General features: G+C 36.8%; 1 protein-coding gene across 9 annotated transcripts in view; it reads right to left on the reverse strand.

The window, feature by feature from the left end:
• The window catches only part of AGTPBP1 (ATP/GTP binding carboxypeptidase 1), a 229,603-nt gene that overhangs the window by 45,138 nt on the left and 163,256 nt on the right, over positions 1 to 21,209 (reverse strand). For 8 of the 9 annotated variants that reach the window (XM_078152680.1, XM_078152679.1, XM_078152676.1 and 5 more), the window contains one exon: positions 18,892 to 19,052. In XM_078152680.1, the coding sequence (XP_078008806.1) occupies positions 18,892 to 19,052 (161 nt within the window). Of the gene's footprint in view, positions 1 to 12,549; positions 12,760 to 18,891; positions 19,053 to 21,209 lie in introns of those variants that run through there. The other variant, XM_078152684.1, reaches the window with a different exon arrangement.

Raw genomic sequence — 21,209 nt, forward strand, 5'->3', positions numbered from 1 at the left:
TAGCTGTGTGACCCTGGGCAAGTCACTTAACCCCATTGTCTAGCAAAAAACAAAAAACAAAAATAAAACTGTAAGGCCAAATACCAACCATGGCAGTTTACCTTTGTGTTTTTAAAGAACAAATTAAAGTGATTTGGGTCACGACTTTCATAAAATACATAGGGATTCAAATATATTTTCAGTCATAAAAGAAACAAACCTTTATAATTCAATTCAACTAAGGGCCATCTATATATAAGGCACTGTATTAGGGATAGAGGGGCTAGAAATAGTACACAAAGAAAATGCAACAAGGTCTGGATCCTTAGCATTAAGGAATTTACTCTCTAGTCGGAGGTGTCAAGACATGTACACAAACAACCATAAAACAAGGTGGGAAGAAATAGTGCCATCAGAAAGGTATAAAGTCCAAAGGAGTGTGGGATTACTTTTAGCCTTGAGGATCACAGGAACATAGACAGAGCTGGAAAGGACCTTAGAGATCATCCAGGAAACTGAGATCCAGAGTAGTGAAACAACTTGTCCAAGGACCATGAAAGGCATTATGGAAAAGGTGGCATCTGAGATGACCTTTGAAAAATAAGTAGGGTTTCAAGCAGACAAGATTAGTGGGACAGGGAAAGAACAGTTCAGTTATAGACCATCCTTAGATCAAATGCATGAAGGCAAGAAAGCCCCTGAGTATGTTCAGAGTAAAGTGAGTAATCTAGTTTGGCTAAAGTATAGGCTTTGTGAAGGGAAATGTAGGAAGGTTGAAAAGAACAGATATGTGCTAGATTGTAGAGGGACTTGGATGCCAGGCTAAGAAGTTTTTCCTCAATAAATGAATAATTTGCTGCTAAGAAAATGTGAATCCAACATAACAGTCATAAATTAGGAAGGTCTAGAGTTCTTTTAACTTCCTTTTGTGCAGAGCTTTGAGTTTTACAAAATATTTTGCATTTTTAAAAACCTGCTTTGATCCCCCATTGCCCACAAAATAGGGATGACTTTATTTTAATCCCTTTCATGTACTCTATATTACAGATAAATTGGATTACTCAACAATCCATCTTATCTTGGCTTCCACACCTTTACAAACACTGTCTGTCCCCCATGCTCAGAATGGACTTCCCTCCAACTCCATTTGTAATAATCTCTTTTGTCCTTCAAGGCCCATCTCGGATATCACCTCCTCTACAAAACCTTCTCCCTTATCTCTCTAGCTATCAGTGAGCACTCCTCCATCAGACCTCTCATCCCAGCTCTATTCTTCACTGCAACTTGGGGCAAGTCACTTAGTTTCCCCAGGCCTTGGTTTATTTTCAGCTAAAGGCAGGAAAGCTCCTTATTGGAAACTCACTCAAGGGCCAGTGGGACAGAAACCTAATGGCAAGAGGCAAAACAAATTTTGTGATTCTATGCACAGGAATCTGTTTAGTAGGGAGAGGAAAAAAGTCAAAGAGGCCAAGATTGAATGAAGTTAGGTTTCTACTTAGGACCTTTCAGAAAACAGTGGAGGGCAGTTTCTGTTGGCAGCAGGGCTTTGAGAGAAATGTATTATAAGTCAAAAGCAGTTAAATAAGCTAGTGTTATATCTTGAGAAAAAGTGTAAAAACCCAAGAACACACTAAGTAAATCCTCATTTGGGAGTCCCCAGTAATTAAGAAGCTAAGCTTAATGGGGAAAGAATCCTGGCCAACATTTCAATAAAGACCAGTGGCAGAAGAAACAGGAGCAATGTAGTCACAAGAATAACCTAGAGACTAGAGAGCCAGAAGGAGGAAATATATGAGTGGCTTGAGAAATATTACGTGATAAGTAACTTCCATTATTCAAACATCTGTTGGATTTCTCTCTTCACCAAAAACAATACAGCTAAGGACTTTTTCACATCCCTTAATGATTTCATTCTTCAAAGGGTAGAAGAAAGGGGCAGCTAGGTGGCACAGTGGATAAAGCTCCAGCCTTGGAGTCAGGAAGACCTGAGTTCAAATCCAGCCTCAGACACTTAACACATGCTACCTGGGTGACCTTGGTCAAGTCACTTAAACCTGATTGCCTCACAAAAAAACGAACCAAAAAAAAAGGTGGAAGAAAAAAATGAAAAGAGCTGCAATTTTATATCTAATTCTGACCAAGGAGAAACTATCTGTTGAAGCAGAAATCATAGGAATCCTGGGGAAAAGTACGTATAATATCTTAGATTTTTGTGATCAAAAAAGAAAGGCAAGCTAAATATACTCCTCTCTCTAAAAATTTAAATATAAATACACTTACACTCTCTCTCTCTCTCTCCACCTCCCCACCCCAACCCTGTCTCAAAAAAATTCAGAGAAAAGGTAGGCAAGAATCCATGCTCTATATGGGAAGTCAGCACAAAAGTCAAGTCAAGCCAATCCAACAAGCATTTCTTAAGTGCCTCCTATGCGCAGGTACTGTGCCAAGGATTGGGAATCAGAGGAAGACGAAAAGCAGCTCCTGCTTTCAAGGAGCTCACAGGCTAATAAGGGAGCCAGAATGCAAAGAACTAGGAACAAACAAGATATGTACAGGATAATGCTAAGTTTTAGTGTCTCCTAGAGTCAAAGATGGAAGACACTAAGGGACATGAAGGGTTCGCATTAAGGAGAATCGCCAAACTCTTCTTGCAGAAGGATGGGATTTTAGCTGAGACCTGAAGAAAGCCACATTAATCAGAAGATGGAAATGAGGAGCAGACAGTGAAAATGTGCAAGCTGAAAAATGGAAGTGTCCTATGCAAGCAGCAGTAAGGTGGCCAGTGCCACTCAATCATAGAGCATGTAGAGGGAAATAAGCTGCAATAACACTGAAAAGGTAGGAAGGAGGCAGGCTATAAAAAGGCTTTAAAAGCCAAACAAAGGATTTTTCATTTGATCTTGGAGTTAACAGGGAATCACTGGAGTTTACTGAATGGGGGGGGGAAGGAGAGAGGAAGTAACATGGTCAGACCTATGCTTTAGGAAAATCTACTTGATAGAGTGATGGAGGGTGGCTTATATGGGAGAGATGAGGATGAGGTTCTTAGTGGCATGATGGAGTCTGGTCCAAAGGAATGAAGTTGGATGGGAAATTATATAAGCAGTGTCGAGAAGAAAAATGACAATCCTGCTGTACTTTGCTATAGTCAGGGTCCACCTGTAATATTATATTTAGGTCTGAATGCCACATTCATTATTGACAACAATAACAACTCACTTTGAGGTTTGCAAAGTGCTTTCCTCATAGCAACATTGAGATTGGTAGCATTAACTATGATGATCCCCATTCTTATAAGTGAGAAAACTCAGACTCTTAACAGTTAAGTATCTTAGAGGACAAGTGGACGGAGTGCTAGGCCCAGAATCAGGAAGACTCATCTTCCTGAGTTCAAATCTGGTCTCAGACACTTACTAGCTGTGTGACACTAAGCAAGTCACTTCACTATTTGCCTCAAATCTTCATCTGTAAAATGAGCTGGAGAACAAAATGACAAATCACTCCAGTATCTTTGCCAAGAAAACCCCAAATGAGGTCACGAAGAGATGGACACAACTGAAAGGACTTAACAATAACAACAATAACAAAAATATCTGAGACAGTATTTGAACCCAAGTCCAGTATTCCTCCCACCAAACATGCTGTTTCTCATGGAAGTTTACTGATAGACTTGAAACATATTCAACACAGGTCAACCTGAATGATAAAGATCCTTGAGATCCTGCCATACGAGGATTAACTGAATGCACTAGAGATGTTTAACACGGAGAAGGCTTTTGGGAAGCATGACAGTTATTACCAAGTATTTGGAAGACTGTCATAGGAAAAAGGAGCTAGACTTGTTCTGTCTAGACCTAGAAGAAAGAACTAGGAACAATGAATAAAAGCTTTAGAGGCAAATTTTGGCTAGATATAAGGAAAAGTTTCCTAACTTTAAGAGTTGCTTAAAAGTTAAAGGGCTGCTCTGAGAGATAATGGGTTTGACAGTGGCAGATAAACATTGAAGATGAGATTCCTGTTCATGCATGGGTTGAACTAGATAATCTCTGAGGTTCTTTCACAACCAGATTAAAATGAATCATAGAATCTCAGCTTAGACTCCATTTATGAATGTATTATCTTCTAACTTATATTTTAGTGACTTTTATATCCCTTTAATAAGCAGAATGTAAACTCCCAGAAATCAAGGAATTTATCCTTTTTTTAGCTTTGTATCCCAAGATCCTGAAATAGTGCATTGTACATAGGAACTACTTAATAACTTTTTCAACACTGAATTGAAACTGTCTTACTTCTATTTAAGGTGAATGGCCCCTATTCTGTTTTTAAAACAGCATGGTGAAATTGTCATAGGAATAATATTTTTATAGCTATTGTTTCAATAGGAAAATGCTCAGCTATCAACACTGTCAGCTTTGACTTAGCTTTCATAATCTACCTGGAGCTATATTAAAATGTTTTTATTTTTTGTCTTATTTTTAGTTAAATAGAGAAAGAAAGGAGTCAATTTAATTACACTGTAATTTTAAAATTGGATTCTGCTACAGTATTTAGAGAAAGAGTGGTATAGGAATATTCCAAAATCCAACCTACTTCAGTAACCTAATAGAATTTCATGTATGCAATAAAAACATTGAACATCCCTCAGATTGCTGAAATAATAACAAGGAAGTTAAAAAAATGATGGCCTACTCTGTATCATCTTTATATTTCACTTGTCAAAATAATAATTCTTAAAACAGAATCAACATTACATTTAATTTCATCACTTAAAAGTTTCTAAAGTATAAACTAGATTAAATTTATCTCCCAATTTTTAAAGAAACTAGGAGAATTCAAATTATTACTTTCTTTTTTTGTTTGTTTGTTTGTTTTTAGGCAATTGGGGTTAAGTGACTTGCCCAGGGCCACACAGCTAGTAAGTGTCAAGTGTTTGATCTGAGGCCGGATTTGAACTCAGGTCCTCCTGACTTCAGGGCCAGTGCTCTATCCATTGTGCCACCTAGCTGCCCCCAAATTATTACTTTCAACAAAAGTTTTAAATACAACTTATTTATGACTTTTAAAAAGAATAAAAGTAAGGAAATATGTTTGTGAATGAGTATACACATAAGCTAATAAACTGGAAACGCAAAAGATACTTACTGAGCAGTTTTATTAACTTGATTATGACCTTTGGGACACTACCAATAAGAAACTAATATCTAAAGGAGGAGGTCTCAATAGAAATAAAGGATTTCAAAATTTCTATAATTTGGCTAAGGCAATCCAAAATATTTGGTGTCTGACTTAATCTGGAATTTTTAGTAATCTTCCAAAAATTCTGAAATAGTATCTCTCTCTTATTCCTCTTCCCTTCACCCCCCCCAAAAAAAAACCCATAGAAAAGGAATCACATTATGGAAAAGGGATATAACAGGAAGGGGTGGGAAGGAAGAAGGAAAAGAACTACAAAAACAGATAGGAAGAGGGATAAAATAGTTCCCCTAAAGGGGTCAACATAATACAATTACTACCTTGAGAAATTCTTTCTTTCTTTTGAATCTGTATGCCTCATTTTTAGGAAATTGAATTATATCGTCCCATTTTGATTACTATGTAGTGGTAGTAGGACTAGGACTAACACCTAAGATGTTTAATGCCAAAATCCAGTACCCTACACTATATTACAGTACAATGATTCCCTGACATATTTTTCACATAAGATCATACACTGCAGTTATCTATGCATGCTTCTATTCTCCAAACTAAACTAAACTCCTAAACAAAGCTTCATCAGAACAGGGATTGTTTTATATAAATTGTATTTCTTGTAGCTAGTCTATGGTATAAATGTTCTGCACACAGGAAGAGTTTAATAATCTTGACCCAAATGAGAAGGCTGCTTTGAACTGTTTCTTCAGACACAGCAATGGATTTGTACCAATGAATCATATATTTCCACCTACCCCCTATTGTAACAGAAGTAAGAAAAATGTCTAAGAATAAGATGGGAAACAGCAATTGTCCCATAGCCTCAAAATCGTTTCCTTGACACAGATCAGATTCGTATGTTGTAGATTTGTATTATTTTTTTTTAAAGGACAAACCAAAAGGATATCAATTCCAACTATATGGGGTAGAGAAATTCCTCAAAAAAACAAATGATAAAATTTTCTGTAAAAACTAGAGATTTAAATAAATGCAAATGAATTTGGTGGCAAAAAAAATCTAAAACAGACCTGATAACTGAAATTAAATAAGAAAAAAAAAAACATATTTATAAACTATACTTATGAATCATAAATAATTGAAAACTCTGCCTTCAGAGAGTTTAGAAACAAAATTTGACTTCACCATTAGAGAAGACAAACCATATTGTCATATTTTAAGAAAGAGTGAATAACTTTCATCTGTTTGTTTTGTTAGAAAAAAACTGCCAAGAACTTGATAATTATCAAATCACACTTGTCCATTAAGTTTTCAGATAACTGAAACACAAATAGTTCAGTTTGTCCAAATTAATAGTTTAGTTACCATCTCTCTTTCTTAATGAAATGTTTATCAGCATCTTTTTCAAATTCTCCGAAATGACATTAATGAGAATCTCTGTGTTCACTTAAATTAGATAAAACAATTTTTTAAAATGTGAAGACAGTTATTTAGGAAAGAAATGGCAAATTTTGGAAATCTCTACTTTCCTTCCTTTGTGCTACATATGTGCTGTAATTAAGAAAAGTCAAGGGGGCTGAGCCAAGATGGCAGAAATAAAAGCAGTGACTTGCTTGAGCTCACCCCCAAACCCCTCCAAATATCTGTAAAAAATGGCTCTAAACAAATTCTAGAGCAGCAGAACCCACAAAAAAGACAGAGTGAAATAAATTTCTAGCCCAAGACAACCCAGAAGGTCAGCAGGAAAGGTCTGCTGCACAGGGCTGGGAGAGGAATGCAATTTAACATGGGCCCCACAGGCAAAGACCAGGCCTCAACGAACCTGGAGCAGTCCTCAGGGGAATGAATCACAGGCAGCTATAGCAGTTTCCAGACTTCTCAACCCACAAACACCAAAGCCAACTTACAAAGTCAGTAGGAAAGGTCTGTTGGCCCACAGACTGAAGGGGGATGAAGCAGCTGATCAGAGGGGGATTGCAGGGATCTCTTTGCTGCTGCTGAGGCAGGATTCTCTTGCTTTGCCCATGCTTAGATCTGGGTCACAGCACTGGGTTGCAGTCCTGGGGCGAGGAGGAATGGTGGAGCTTTTGGCAGTGGGAGAGAGAGAATCCTCCTCACAGTTCCAATGCAGAAAAGAGTGCTTGTGGTCACTCACAGACCAGAGCACAGGCCAGGAAAGGAATAAACACCTCACCTCTGATCATACCACGTTGGAAGAACTGAAAATTTACAGGTCCCTAGAAGTATCTCTGAAAATAGCTGCACAAAACTCCCAAAGCTTGGGACAGTACATTCTCCACACTGGAAGCAGACCCCTACCTTAACAAAAAATTTAAAACTCAAGTAATTGGCTAGGAAATTGAGCAAAAATAATCAGACCATAGAATCTTACTTTGGTGACAAAGAAGATCAAAATATACAATCAGAAGAAGACAACAAAGGCAAAGCTCCTACATCCAAAGCCTCCAAGAAAAATATGAATTGCTCCCAGGCCTTGAAAGAGCTCAAAAAGGATTTTGAGAAGCAAGTAAGAGAAGTAGAGGAAAAATTGAGAAGAAAAATGAGAGTGATACAAGAAAATCATGAAAAACAAGTCAACAGCTTGCTAAAGGAGAGCCCAAAAAATACTGAAGAAAATAACACCTTAAAAAATAGACTAACCCAAATAGCAAAAGAGGTCCAAAAAGCCAATGAGGAGAAGAATGCCTTAAAAAGCAGAATTGGCCAAATGGAAAAGGAAGTCCAAAAGCTCACTGAAGAAAATACTTCCTTAAAAATTAGAATGAAGAAAACGGAAGCTCATAACTTTATGAGAAATCAAGAAATTGTAAAAGAAAACCAAAAGAATGAAAAAATAAAAGACAATATGAAATATCTCATTGGAAAAACAACTGACCTGGAAAATAGATCCAGAAGAAATAATTTAAAAATTATTGGACTACCTGAAAGCTATGATCAAAAAAAGAGCCTAGACCTCATCTTTCAGGAAATTATCAAGGAAAATGGTCCTGATATTCTAGAACCAGAGGATAAAATAGAAATTGAAAGAATCCACCAATAACCTCCTGAAAGAGATCCCCAAAGGAAAACTCTTAGGAATATTACAGCCAAATTCCAGAGTTCCCAGGTCAAGGAGAAAATATTGTAAATAGCCAGAAAGAAACAATTCAAGTATTGTGGAAACACAATCAAGATAACACAAGATTTAGCACCTTCTACATTAATGGATCTGAGGGCTTAGAATATGATATTCTGGAGGTCAAAGGAGATAGGATTACAACCAAGAATCAATCTACCCAGCAAAACTGAGTATAATCCTTCAGGGGGGAAAAAATAGACGTTCAGTGGAATAGAGGACTTTCAAGTATTCTTGATGAAAAAAAACAGAGCTGAACAGAAAATTTGACTTTCAAATACAAGACTCAATAAGCATGAAAAGGTAAACAGGAAAGAGAAATCATAAGGGCCTTATTAAAGTTGAACTGTTTACATTCCTACACAGAAAGATGATATTTGTAACTCATGAAATCTTTATCAGTATTAGGGCAGTTGGAGGGAAAAAATATAGATAGATAGATAGATAGATAGATAGATAGATAGATAGATAGATAGACAGACAGACAGATAGATAGATAGATAGATAGATAGATAGATAGATAGATAGATAGATAGATGGCACAGGGTGAATTGAAGATGAAAGGGTGATATCTAAAAAATAAAATTAAGGGGTGAGAGAGGATTATACTGGGAAAAGGAGAAAAGGAGAGGTAGAATGGGTTAATTATCTCACATAGACAAGTACAGTGGAGGAGAAGTGGAGGAAGGTGAGAGGGAATCAGTGAATCTTATTCTCATTGGATTTGGCTTAAGGAGGGAACAACATACATATTCAATTGGGCATGGAAATCTATCTTACCCTATAGGGGTAAGATAGAGTGGGGGATGATAGAAGGGAGGGCAGATTGGGGGAGGAGGTAATCAGAAGCAAACACTTCTGAGGAGGGACAGGGTCAAAAAAGAGAACAGAATAAATGGGGGGTGGGGTGGGATAGGAGGAAGGGAAATATAGTTAGTTTTTCACAACATGACTACTATGGAAGTGTTTTGCATGACTACACATATATAACCTGTATCAAGTTGCTTGCCTTCTCAATGAGGGTGGATGGGGAAGGAGGAAGGGAGAGAATTTGGAACCCAAAGTTTTGAAAAACAAATGTTAAAAATTGTTTTCATATGCAACTGGGAAATAAGATATACAGGCAATGGGGTACAGAAATCTATCGTGCCCCACAGGAAAATAGAAGGGGAAGGGGGAGTGATAGAAGGGAAGGCAGAATAGGGGAAGGGGTATTCAGAATGCACGCCACCTTGGGGTGGGGGAGGGGCAAGATGGGGAGAAAATTTGGAACTCAAAATCTTGTGGAAGTGAATGTTGAAAACTATTGATTTAAAAAGCTAAAGTAGCATTAAGAAAGCAATTAGAAGTTGCAACTTCAAAAGTGTCTATAATATCAATTGTATCTATAATATAATATTCAGTGTAAAAGTCCCATAAGATAAAGACAAAGAGAATTAAAACTATTAACTTTAAAAAAAAAAAGATAAGTCAAGAAGTGGTGAAGTGATTCTGGTACAGAAGGAATAAACTGGCTGGTTAGTAAAAGAGTCAAGGAGCAATTATAGGCATATGACACAAAGTGTAATGACTGTAGGAGCACCACAGACTCCTACTGACATCTGACCAATATCTTTATCATTGACTTAGGGGGCAGCCCTCCCAAGGGGAAAAGTAAAATGGAGAGCCAATATTATATCAGACAGAATTGTTCTCAGACAATAAACATAATCATGTCAAATTATGATGAATTCTATGTGGTAAATTTCCGATGAGTGCCCCGGGGATCACTCAAAGACCACAAAATTTAATTCATTTACAGACAGACTTCATTCAAAAGACAATTCCACAAAACTACTCAGCCCCATTTATAAATATTTTAATCAAACTACCTTCTCCAATTTGATTAATGGTACAGATGTTGCTTATTAGCTATATATCTAGAAAAGGCATACTTATTTTGATTGTATAAAAACTATGCCAGTTTTATTTTGCATTAAATTATTTTTTTAATTGTTCAAATGTCTTTTATGCAATTGAGGCAATAAGATGCCAGTGGTAATTCTTTGCTAAATATTCAACTTCCTAAGGTATAAACATTTAGAAGATCATTAATCTGTCCTACATACTAACATCAACATAATTAGGAATCTAATAAGACAAATACAAAATCATTACATTCACAAGTAGCTTTATAAAAATCAGAGTAGACAACTGGTTTCACAAGCTCAGTGTTTTTGGAAACAGGGAACTGATACCTCAAGAGAAACAAATATGTAAAAAACAAACTTTCACTATATCCTTCATTCAAGCAAAGTGATCTCATAGGAATAGAATTGGACTAAGTGAAAGACCCTGGTTTCCTCATCTTGACAGGCACAAATACATTTTGAGTAAGTCACTTAGCATTTCCTCTACCTTAGGTTACTTATTTATGTACTTGTGGTGCCGGAAAACTGCTAATTAAGGATGTTGTGAAGATAGATGTCCATAAAAATTACTTCCCATGAGATAGTCATGAAACATGTATTTTATTATATTATTTGTTATGTATCAAAAAACATTGAAGGCTACCCACAGATAAAAAAGTCAACTAAAATTACAGGGAAGACAGGAAAGAGAGGAAAGGAGGAGGAATTGAGAAAAATAATTATAAAAAGTTTAACTCATTTTAAAAAAAATAAGGTCTGTGAATATAAAATTGTACTGAATACAATAAATAATTAAAAAGCATCATTCATTCAATGTCACATTCTGTTTAATTAAGGGCAAATCTAGGGGAAAGAAAAAAGGAAATTCTCTAGGGCAAAGAACAGGAGGTAGATATTCAAGAAAAAGGAGGCAGAGAAGGAAACATTAAAGGGAAAAGGGAAAGGACTTACCTTTTGCTTTATTACAAACCAATGGTCTCCCTCTCACCCAGGCTTAAGACCTTGGAGTCATGTTTCACTTCTCCCTAGCTCCACATGTATGGCCAGTGAATCCAGCTGATTCTTTCTGATTCATGTCTCCTACATCTCTCCTTTCCTTTCTACTGCAAGTTTTATCACTCTAGTTTAGGGGATTTTTACTTTACATCTAGACAAATGCAAAAGCTTCCTAACTGGTTTATCTGCAATCAGATTTTCCTCCTCCCATCCATTCTACACATCACCAAGTTATCTTCAAAGAATACCATTTTGCATGCCTTATACCTTGCATAAAAAACATCCATATCTTTCCAATCTGCCTGGCTTTCAAGTGGCTCTCTAATCTGACTTCAACCTGTTTTCAATCTTATTTCCCATTATTCTCCTAAAAGAACACTTTGCAATTAAATTCTCTGCACTTCAGTGTTCTCAGCTGTGAAATGGGGATAATAATAACAACTAGTATGTATATAGTGCTTTAAGGTTTGCAAATTCCTTTTCATAAGTTTTGCATTTGATCCTCCCAACAATTCTGTAGCTTCTGTAGTGGAATCCACTCCTGTTTTGAAGCTGTCTTGGGATCTCCTAGACCAAGCATCAATGCTGCTGCAGTTGCTTACTAGTTCCCATCCTTGTTCTGTGCAGTTTCAGGAGTTGCGGGTCTCTGTTTTATAGGTTTAAGCTCCTCCCAGTTCTCTGACCACATTGGTAGGTCATTCCCGTGTTCTACATATGAGGCCATGGCTGGATAGCAGCCCATATCTTCGAGTGTTTTGAAAATGTTTGGTATTTCATGGTCTCTAAGCATACCGAATCAACCATCTAGAGTTTTTGTGAGTTTGATGTTGACACATCTATGCTTAATAGGCTCAGTATGCTCAGGTCTTATTTCACAGCCGATTCTTACACAAGTTATGTCCTCATTGGATGTCATTATGACTGGAGTTCATTCAACTGATTTGCTGCCTTTTCCTTTTTGGTCTAGTCTAATGCTTTGTCCTGACATGATAGCTTTGAATTGATTTACTAGCTGTCCTAAGTTACCAGCCTCCTCGATTCAAATTATGTTTTTATTGTAGCAATCATTGAATGGATTGTAGCAACCTACATTACCAACCAACTCACAGATCTTCTGTGCTATTAAGCTTTTGCCCGCTAGCTGGTCCTTGTAGTAGGATGGTGCTTCTCTTGCCTAGCTGCTTGTTCAGCATACACATTATAGCATGAGTGACTTTAATTGGGTTGTAGTTGTTTAGTTTGAATATTTTGAAAAGTTCACATCATCTAAGTTTCTGGTTGAGATACAGCCTTTCTCTGCAATGAGTTCATACACAGTCATATATTTGGATAGTCTGAGTAAGACCATCTCCATGATAGTTTTAATGATTATCTCACCTCCTGTATTTGCTATTTGCTGTATGTAGCTCTCTGGCTGATCAACCATCCAGTGCTCAATGGAAGTGATTGCCAAAGCGTCCCATCACTAGACCATAAGAAGATGTTGTTTGTGTCTTCTATTTTTATCCCCATTTTACAGATGAAGTCTCAGGCTGGAATTGAACTGAGGTCTTTCTGGCCACTACACCAACTAGCTGCCTTACGTATCTGTAGTATTTAAGATTAAATGACACAAAGTATGTGTAATGTTTTATAAACGATAATGACAGCTGACATTTACAGAGCACTTTATTACTATTTTTTATTAATCACAATAAACTCTACATACATTTGAAAGAGTAGAGTATATAAATGTATGATTCCTTATTAATGGATTTGTGGATGCCTTGTAACAGAGTACAACAGGAATCTGGGAATTACAGGATGGGAAATAGTGACATAGAAAATATAAATTCCCATTTTGTTTATCGTTTGTTGATTACTGCTCCCCCAAAAAATGACTTGGTAAATAAAACACATTAAGATCACATGTGATCCTCTAATATCTACAACCACAGAAATATTTATGTCCAACAATCCTGATTATCAATGTCATTCAAAGCAAAGATCAAGGAGGTGTGCTCTTGCCAAAGTTGTCTGACATTGTCATGAAGGATGTCCAGCATAGTCCAACTGGAAAATTCATTCCAAAAAGATGGGGAAGATCTCCAGATGCTCCCATTTGCAGAGGATGTTATGTTTCTTGCATCAAGCCCCGGAATACTATAGTACCTTCTTGATAAGATCTATGGCTACTCAAAAGAGATTAGCTTAACAATCCATAAACAAGGGAATACAAATAGATGGAAAATTTTTATTGCCCAGACTACAACATTCAGTCTGAAGGACAAGCCTACCTACCTACCTATCTGTACATAGACATATATATACAAACATACATACATACATACACATATATAAAATCTTGAACAGGTACCGTTGATGGACAAAAATATGGAACCATAATTAAACAAGAAATAAAGATCAGGTTGCATTTCACTTCCTTCATACATATACATATACACACACATACACACACACACACACACACACACACACACACACACACACTCTCCTATATTTTCAATGCCAGATCTCCTGATGATGCTATTTGGCAGGGGTTTATAGAATACTACAATCTCTAAAGAATCAAAATTATGGTTGAATCATAAGATGTGCTATGTGTAAGCAGGTTGTAGGTTACTATCAATGATGCCTTGCATACAAAACATGGCATAAAGGATATCACCTCAGAAATATATTAATTGAAAAAGGAGATGGGCTAATGATCTAGCAAGATAAAGTGATAACAGACGGACAGCCCAAGTGCTGCACAAATACCCACAAACTGTTAACAGTACATTAAGTAAATCCTCTACAAAGGATTATGGGAGGGCATGGATAAGGATTGAAAAGGATGAAAACACAGGGATGAGTTATGATTTGCATCAATAGGGTACATCAATGAGACCACGGACCTACTAAAGTAATGAATTATTTTCCATAATCTAGTTCATAATTTGCATTCATTATAAATGTCAAATAATTTACATGTGTAAATGTTCTATTACTCCTTCCTATATTTTCCATTCCAAATGAGCGTATTATGATTCACATGGAGAATCACCCAACTGTCTCCACAGTCAAGAGTCAAAAAGGTTCCTTCATATTTTTGAAAGCCTATTCTAATATGGACACAATAGAAGCTGTGGGCAGAGAACACCTGGACTTCTCTACATTACCTGTCCCCACCCCATCTTGACTTCATGCTGTTATGTTCACAGTATATGTATAATGCCATTATAGTAGTATTGCAAATAGGCACCAGGAAAGAAAGAAGGGACAGTACGCTCCCACAAATCCCCTATTTGACTCAGGAGATAAGACAGTCAGGTTATATAAAATTTCTATATCAAAATTACTCTTTACTGCTTAAATCTGTTTCCTCTTATCCTTTTCTCAGTGGTTTATCATTTATATACATATATATGTCTGCGTGTATGTATGTATGTATAATACCCCTTCATAATTTTGTATAATTATTATTATTAAATGACCCCTCTTTCCATTCTACTCTTTAGGCAAAATAACCCCCAAATGTCTTAAGGACATTTCTTCTCAAGCCCATTTCCTAAATATGTAATTATTTGTTAATATTTTTGATATCCTGGGGCAACTAGGTGATGCTGTCGATAAAGCATCAGCCCTGGAGTCAAGAGGACCTGAGTTCAAATCTGTCCTCAGACACTTACAAGCTGTGTGATTCTTGGCAAGTCACTTAACCCCAACTGCCTCCCCCACTCCCAAAAAACAAAAACAAAAATATATAGTTTCTGTTTCCTCTCCATATCTTGCCTTAGACAGGATACAAAATAACATTATATTTTACATTGCTGACTGCTATTTGCCATAAATGTTATGCATTCCAATACCATACCAATTTTATCCATGGTTCTGCATTACTAATATATGTTTAACACCATCAGTAGCATTGTACTTGACAATCTTTTCAAGCACTATTATTACTATTTTGCAACTGGGGTATTCTTTGAGATAGCATTCATCTTAGGACATCTTGATAACTGTTTTTTGTCACATTAGAACTAGGTATTTGGTAAATGGTATGTGTAAGTCCATCATATGAGAGTGAGTGTCATTCTAAATACTTTCAAGGCTGTCATCACCCTCTAGTAGACTTAACCTCACAAAGAGAAGGGGAAGGGGAAAGGGAGAAGGAAAAAGGGGGAAAGGGAAAAGAAAAGAGAAAGGAGGAAAAGGGAGGGGAGAATAAAGAAAAGGGAAAGGAAAAGAGGAAAAGGGAGGAGGGAAAGAGAAACAGGGAGAAGGAAGAGCAAATGGGGGAGGGGAAAAGGAAGAGTAGAAGTAGAAAAGAGAAGAGGAAAGGAGAAAGAGAAGGTAGGGAAAAAAGAGGAAAGAGGAGGGAAAAGAAGGGGGAAAGGAGAAAGGGAAAGGGAAAATGAGGAAGGGGAAAGGGGGAAGGGAAAAGGAGAGGTGAAGGGGGGGGAGGCCATCAATAAGGTACAGTCCACTACTTCCCAAAGTAGCCTATTTCACTTTGAAATAGCTCTACTGGTTGGGAAATTTTTCTTTACATAAAGAAAATTTCTTTCTTTGTAACTCCAACCCATTGCTCCTAATTCTGGAGAAAATCAAATCTTTTCTCTGTGTAATAGCCCTTTGAGTATTTGAAGTCTGCTATTACATTCTTTCTAAGTCTTCATTTCTCCAGGCTAAACATTCCCAATTCCTTTAGCCAATCCTGACATAGCAAGAACTTGAGGCCCCTCACCACCCTACTCTGGGTCTGTATGTTTGTGTTTGTGATTTAAGATGAGGGGGATGCCGCGCATAAGGTAAACTCCCCAAGTGCAGAAACTTTTTATTTTTTGTTTTTGTAGCCTACTTGCTTGGCACAAGTACTTAATAAATGCCTATTGAATTGAATTATCCTCTTCTAGTCCTCTCCAGCTTATCATCAAAATATCCTTCCTCAAATCTGATGCCCCGAACTAACACAACACTCAAGATATAGTCTAACCAGAGCAGAGGAGAGCAGGAATATTACATCCATAGTCCCAGATATTGTGTTACTTAATACAGCATATGATTGTGTTGACTTTTTCAGCTTCCATAGCACAAAGATAACTAAAACCCTCAGATCTTTTTCTAATGAGCTGTTGTCTAGCCCCTATCTTGTACCTGAATAGCAGATTTTTGTAACCCAAGTAAGCTCTAATCCATTTATTTCTATCCCTTCTATTATTGTCACTACAGTCATACGTGACCAGCCTTGGAAAATAGAACTTAAAGTCAGGTATCAGGATTAAGGTGAAAGGTGAGAAAGGGAAACATCAAAAGGAGAACACTCTGTGACTATCACCATCTCTCAGAATCACACATCATAAAAAATTCACAACTTGTAAATTCCACTTTCTAACGACAACCTTCTAGCTGTCCACTTTTCTAGCTCTCTCTCACACTAGACCTATTCTTCACCCTCACCATAACATTCAACCCTTTAACCCACACATAGCCCTCTGGTCCATCTCTTCCACTCTGGCTTATATGTCTTGTCTTCTTAACCAGTCTTGACTCCAAAGCTTCTCTAAGGTTTACTAGCTATTACTCTAAAAGCTCTTACTGTTCCAAATCTGCAAACATCTTATCCCTAGGTAAGTCTCACATTCTGACTTCTTTATTTCTGCCAAAGCTACCAAGCAACACTGGCAATTTAAAATTTTTTTTCATTCATTACAAACTCATAGTACATAAATTTTATCTGGAATGTCAACAGACCTTTTACTCTACCCTTGATTTTTTTAACCTCATTTCCCACTGTCACTATTCCAAACTTTTTCTCCTCTACTCTAACAATTACACTTCCATCACAACTCACCCCCATTCCTGCCCCACCATGAGCACAAACACACTTTTATCAGATGGCCCAGTGTCCTTTTTCACAAAAAAGATTAAGACCGTCCACTACGAGCTCACTTAAACCTGTTCCATTCCTCAAACCTCAGCAGCATGACCCTTTCTGTCCCTCTAGTCACGGAAGACAGAGATATCCCTACTCTTTAGTAAGTCTAATCACTACTTCCTCCTAGTCTCTCTCACCTCCATCAGGACCAGTGGTCAGTCCCTCTCATTCACTGTCACCTGTTATAACTGGCTCATTCTCACCTGCCTACCAAGATACTCAAGTCTCCAAAAATCTAAAAAAACCATATGTGGGCCTTTCTAATTTATTCAGCCCATTCCATCTCATCTCTTTTCTCTTCTTCATTGCTAAGCTTCTTGAAAAATGTATCTATACAGTACTTAATGTTTTCACTTTTTTACTATCCATTCAAATCTTTTGTATTTGGGCTTAGTACACCACTCTGCTGAATTATTCTCAGAGTTCAAAGGATTTCTTAATTGCCAAATTCAATGATCCTTTCTCGATATTCATATTACTTCCCCTTTGTTCATCTTCTGACACTATTAATCATCCCCTCCTATTTAGTAGTTCCTTATTTCCGTCTATGGAGCCATCTTTTCTACCTTCCTATGTTCATAGTACTGTAGCTATTGTTGGAAAATTGTATGATAACTATTCCCTCTACCTCACCGTTCATATATAGACAGGAGGTCCTATAAATTTTATTCACAAAACACCTTAATACAGGCCCTCATTACCATCTCTCTGAATTAATGCAATAGCCTAAAAAGTCTTCCTACTCCTACTCTCTCAAACCCTCCAATCAATCCTTGAAAACATAAAATGTATCCCTAGCCATAGATTTGTTCATATTCAAAAATCTTCAGTGGGTCTCAACTGCCTCCTGAATAAAGTTTACATGCATTCAAGGCCCTCTACCACCTGGCACCATCCATCTTTCACAGACTTCTCTCATATTGCTCCTCAACACACTCTATGTTCCTGCTGATAATCTGGACAAGCTTTCTATCTCCTCAAACACATTGTGCTCTCATACCTCCATGCTTTACTCACACTTTCCCCTATAACGGGAATGACCTCTCTTCATCTAATTCCTAATTATCCTCTAAAACCTAACTAAAATGTCATCACCTCCATAAAACCTTTCCTGATTTCCCTCACTGGTAATGCCCTTAGACCTCATCCAGTTGCTTGCATTTTAATACCTTAATGTACTGCTTATGTGACATTACATGTTATAGCTACTGATGTTGGTACCTTATAACTCTGGGGAAATGTAAGCCCTGTATGGACAGTGGTTGTATCTGATCAAAATCCTTTATTATCTCCTTTGTCACCTAGCACAGTTCTCTGCACAGATATAATGTATGCAAAACATTCTGCAGTCTTTAAAATCGCCATATAAATGTCAACTATTAGTTAATGCTTATTATATTTGCATTAAGAGACCTAAGCATTCCAAAAATAAAAGGTTAGTTCCTTATGATAAATGAAAAAACTTCCTGGTTTAAAAGGCAATTCAAATGTTAGATTACTGTAGTAATATTATATGTTGTTTGTGTTTTATCTAAATTATTATGCACTACTGAATTCCTAGTTACCCCTCCTGGAAATAAAATTTTCAAAAATATAAAGCTAGGCTTCACTAAAATGTAGTCCTTAATACAGAGTCTAAAAATCAAGAAAGCTTACTATGTAATCTTAGAAACACAACCCAATTTTTAAGTATCCTGAAAATGTTCATGGTTTTCAAAATCTCTTCCTTTATCTCTACAGAAATATTGGCAGTTTTTAGAAAAGATCCTTTAGAAAAAAATATAAAAGAATTACACTACCTTGTTACTTTGCAGCTAGATTCAATCAAGTCATTTTCAAACTCAAGAAGGCTGTTAGGCAGATTATATTCTAATGGTGATGTCAGTCTTTTCAATCGGAATAAACCAACACAAAACTTTGCTCCCATCTCTTCCAATTCTCGTGTCCCAATCTGTAAACCCTAATAGAGGAAATAAAAAATACATATGCAGTTAAGGTGTAATAACTGCTATCCTTTGGCTATAATTCATATTGGTTTAATATAGAAAATAAAAAGAACTGCATAATCACTTTTAAAAATATAACTAAGTTAGAGCTTGGAATTGCATTTAAGACATGCACTAAAATGTTTATTAACAACATGTCATAGGATCAGTGTAGGGTACAGATGAAACTACCTATCCTGAGAGACTAGATATCTATTGTGCATGACCTTTTTAAAAAAAGTTACTTAAATCAAGACTAATGGAAATATGATAATAAAAACAGAGCAAAGGATTCTCAGACAACAGCCATGGATTCATTTATCATCACTGTCAATTTGGACAAGTCTACTCATATTTCTCTGCTTATTTCTCTACCTGTGATTTGCTCTAATGATATGGTAAAGGAGGTGCAACAGAAATGTAAAGAAGTGTTTGTTCTGCAATGACTAACTTTAATAGACTTAGCTCTTCTCAGCAATGCAAGGATCTAAGATATCTCCAAAGGTCTCATGATGGAAGATGCTATGCACATCCAGAGAAAGAACTATGGAGTTTGAATGCAGATAGAAGCATACTATTTGCTCTTTTTTTCCTTCTGTTTTGTTTGTTTCTTCTTTCTTGTGGTTCATCCTATTGGTTCTAATTCTTCTTTACAACACGACTAATGTGAAAATAAGTTTAATAGGAACATATATGTAGAGCCTATATGAGATTGCATGCCTTCTCAGGGAGGGAGGTGGGGAGAGAGGGGGAAAAAATTTAAAACTCAAAAGCTTAAGGAAGTGATTGTTGAAAACTAAAAAATAAATTAATTTTAAAAAATAAAGAACAGGACACTAAAAAAAGAGAGAACTGCTCTCTGCCTTTTTTTTTCTTATGCCCTTTCCATGGGGAAGAGGTAAGAAAAGGGATTTCTCTCTCCTCTCCAAATAGTGGTGTCTTGCAGTGGGACAACTTGTCCAGTAGGAGATGCAGCATCCAATTAGAAAGAAGCAGGCCCAGGAAGCCCAGGGGAAAAGTGTGAGGTCAACACAAAAAGACATTAGAACCCTTCAGTGCTGAAAGAGTGAGTTGCCATGTATATTACATACATAAATGTCTCTCTACAAGTATAATCTAGGTATAAGCTCATTCTTCCTATGGACAGCATATTTATAAGAAAGTATAGCCAAGTTTCTGGGGAAAATTTTGTTACTATTTTTTATGATATGTCATTTCATTAAATTCTCTGAAGTACAGATCCACAGAGTACCTTGAATCTGGGGTGGTCATCCCTTTTAGAACACTCAACCTTTAAGTGTGAAGTGTGGAAGAAAAAACCAGAAAAAGTGCTACACAACCAGGAAGATCATGGTAGAGATGAAATAGAATATTCCTTCAGATACTTTGAATAACAAATACCCTTTGGTTGAGGTACAAGCAGTACTGAGTTGTAGCAGGTAATATTAAAGCCAGGCTCTAAAATAAATTATTTCCTCTCTCTCTCTCCTCAAACTATATTGCTATTTATCAATTCAAGACAAGTCAACAAGAATTAAGCACTTATTATGTGAGAAGCACTGTGTGAAGTGCAAGAGATACTCTCAGACCCTCGAGGAGCTAACAGTCTAATGGGGGAGAAAACATGCAAAGGACTATGCAAATGCAAGATACAGACAATGTAATATGGAAGTAATCTTAGAGGTAAGATACTAACCTCAGAGTCAGGAGGGATACTGGGAAAGGCTTCTTGCAGAAAGTAAGATTTAAAAGCTGAAACTTAAAGGAAGCCAGGAAAGCCAGGAGGCAGAGGAAAAGTGAGAAAGAATTACAGGCATTGGTGATAGCTACTGAAAATATACAGTTGGGAACTCAAGCATCTTATGTAAGGAAAAGCAAGAAAGCCAATCATTGGATTGTAGAGTACAAAGAGGTAAATAAAGTATAAGGCTGGAAATATAGGAAGGGGAAATGTTGTGAAGGGCTTTCAGTGCCAAATGATGAATTTTATACGTGATCCCAGAGGTAATGGTAAACTAATTGAGTTTATTTATTGAGTAGGGGAGTGACATGATCAATTAGAAAGATCACTTTGACAACTGAGTATAGACTACACTAAAGTGAAGAAAGACTTGAGGCAGGGAGACAAACCA

This window comes from Phascolarctos cinereus, unplaced genomic scaffold (genome assembly GCF_003287225.1).
Source record: "Phascolarctos cinereus isolate Bilbo 61053 unplaced genomic scaffold, phaCin_HiC Scaffold_4;HRSCAF=312, whole genome shotgun sequence".
Classification (NCBI taxonomy): domain Eukaryota; kingdom Metazoa; phylum Chordata; class Mammalia; order Diprotodontia; family Phascolarctidae; genus Phascolarctos; species Phascolarctos cinereus.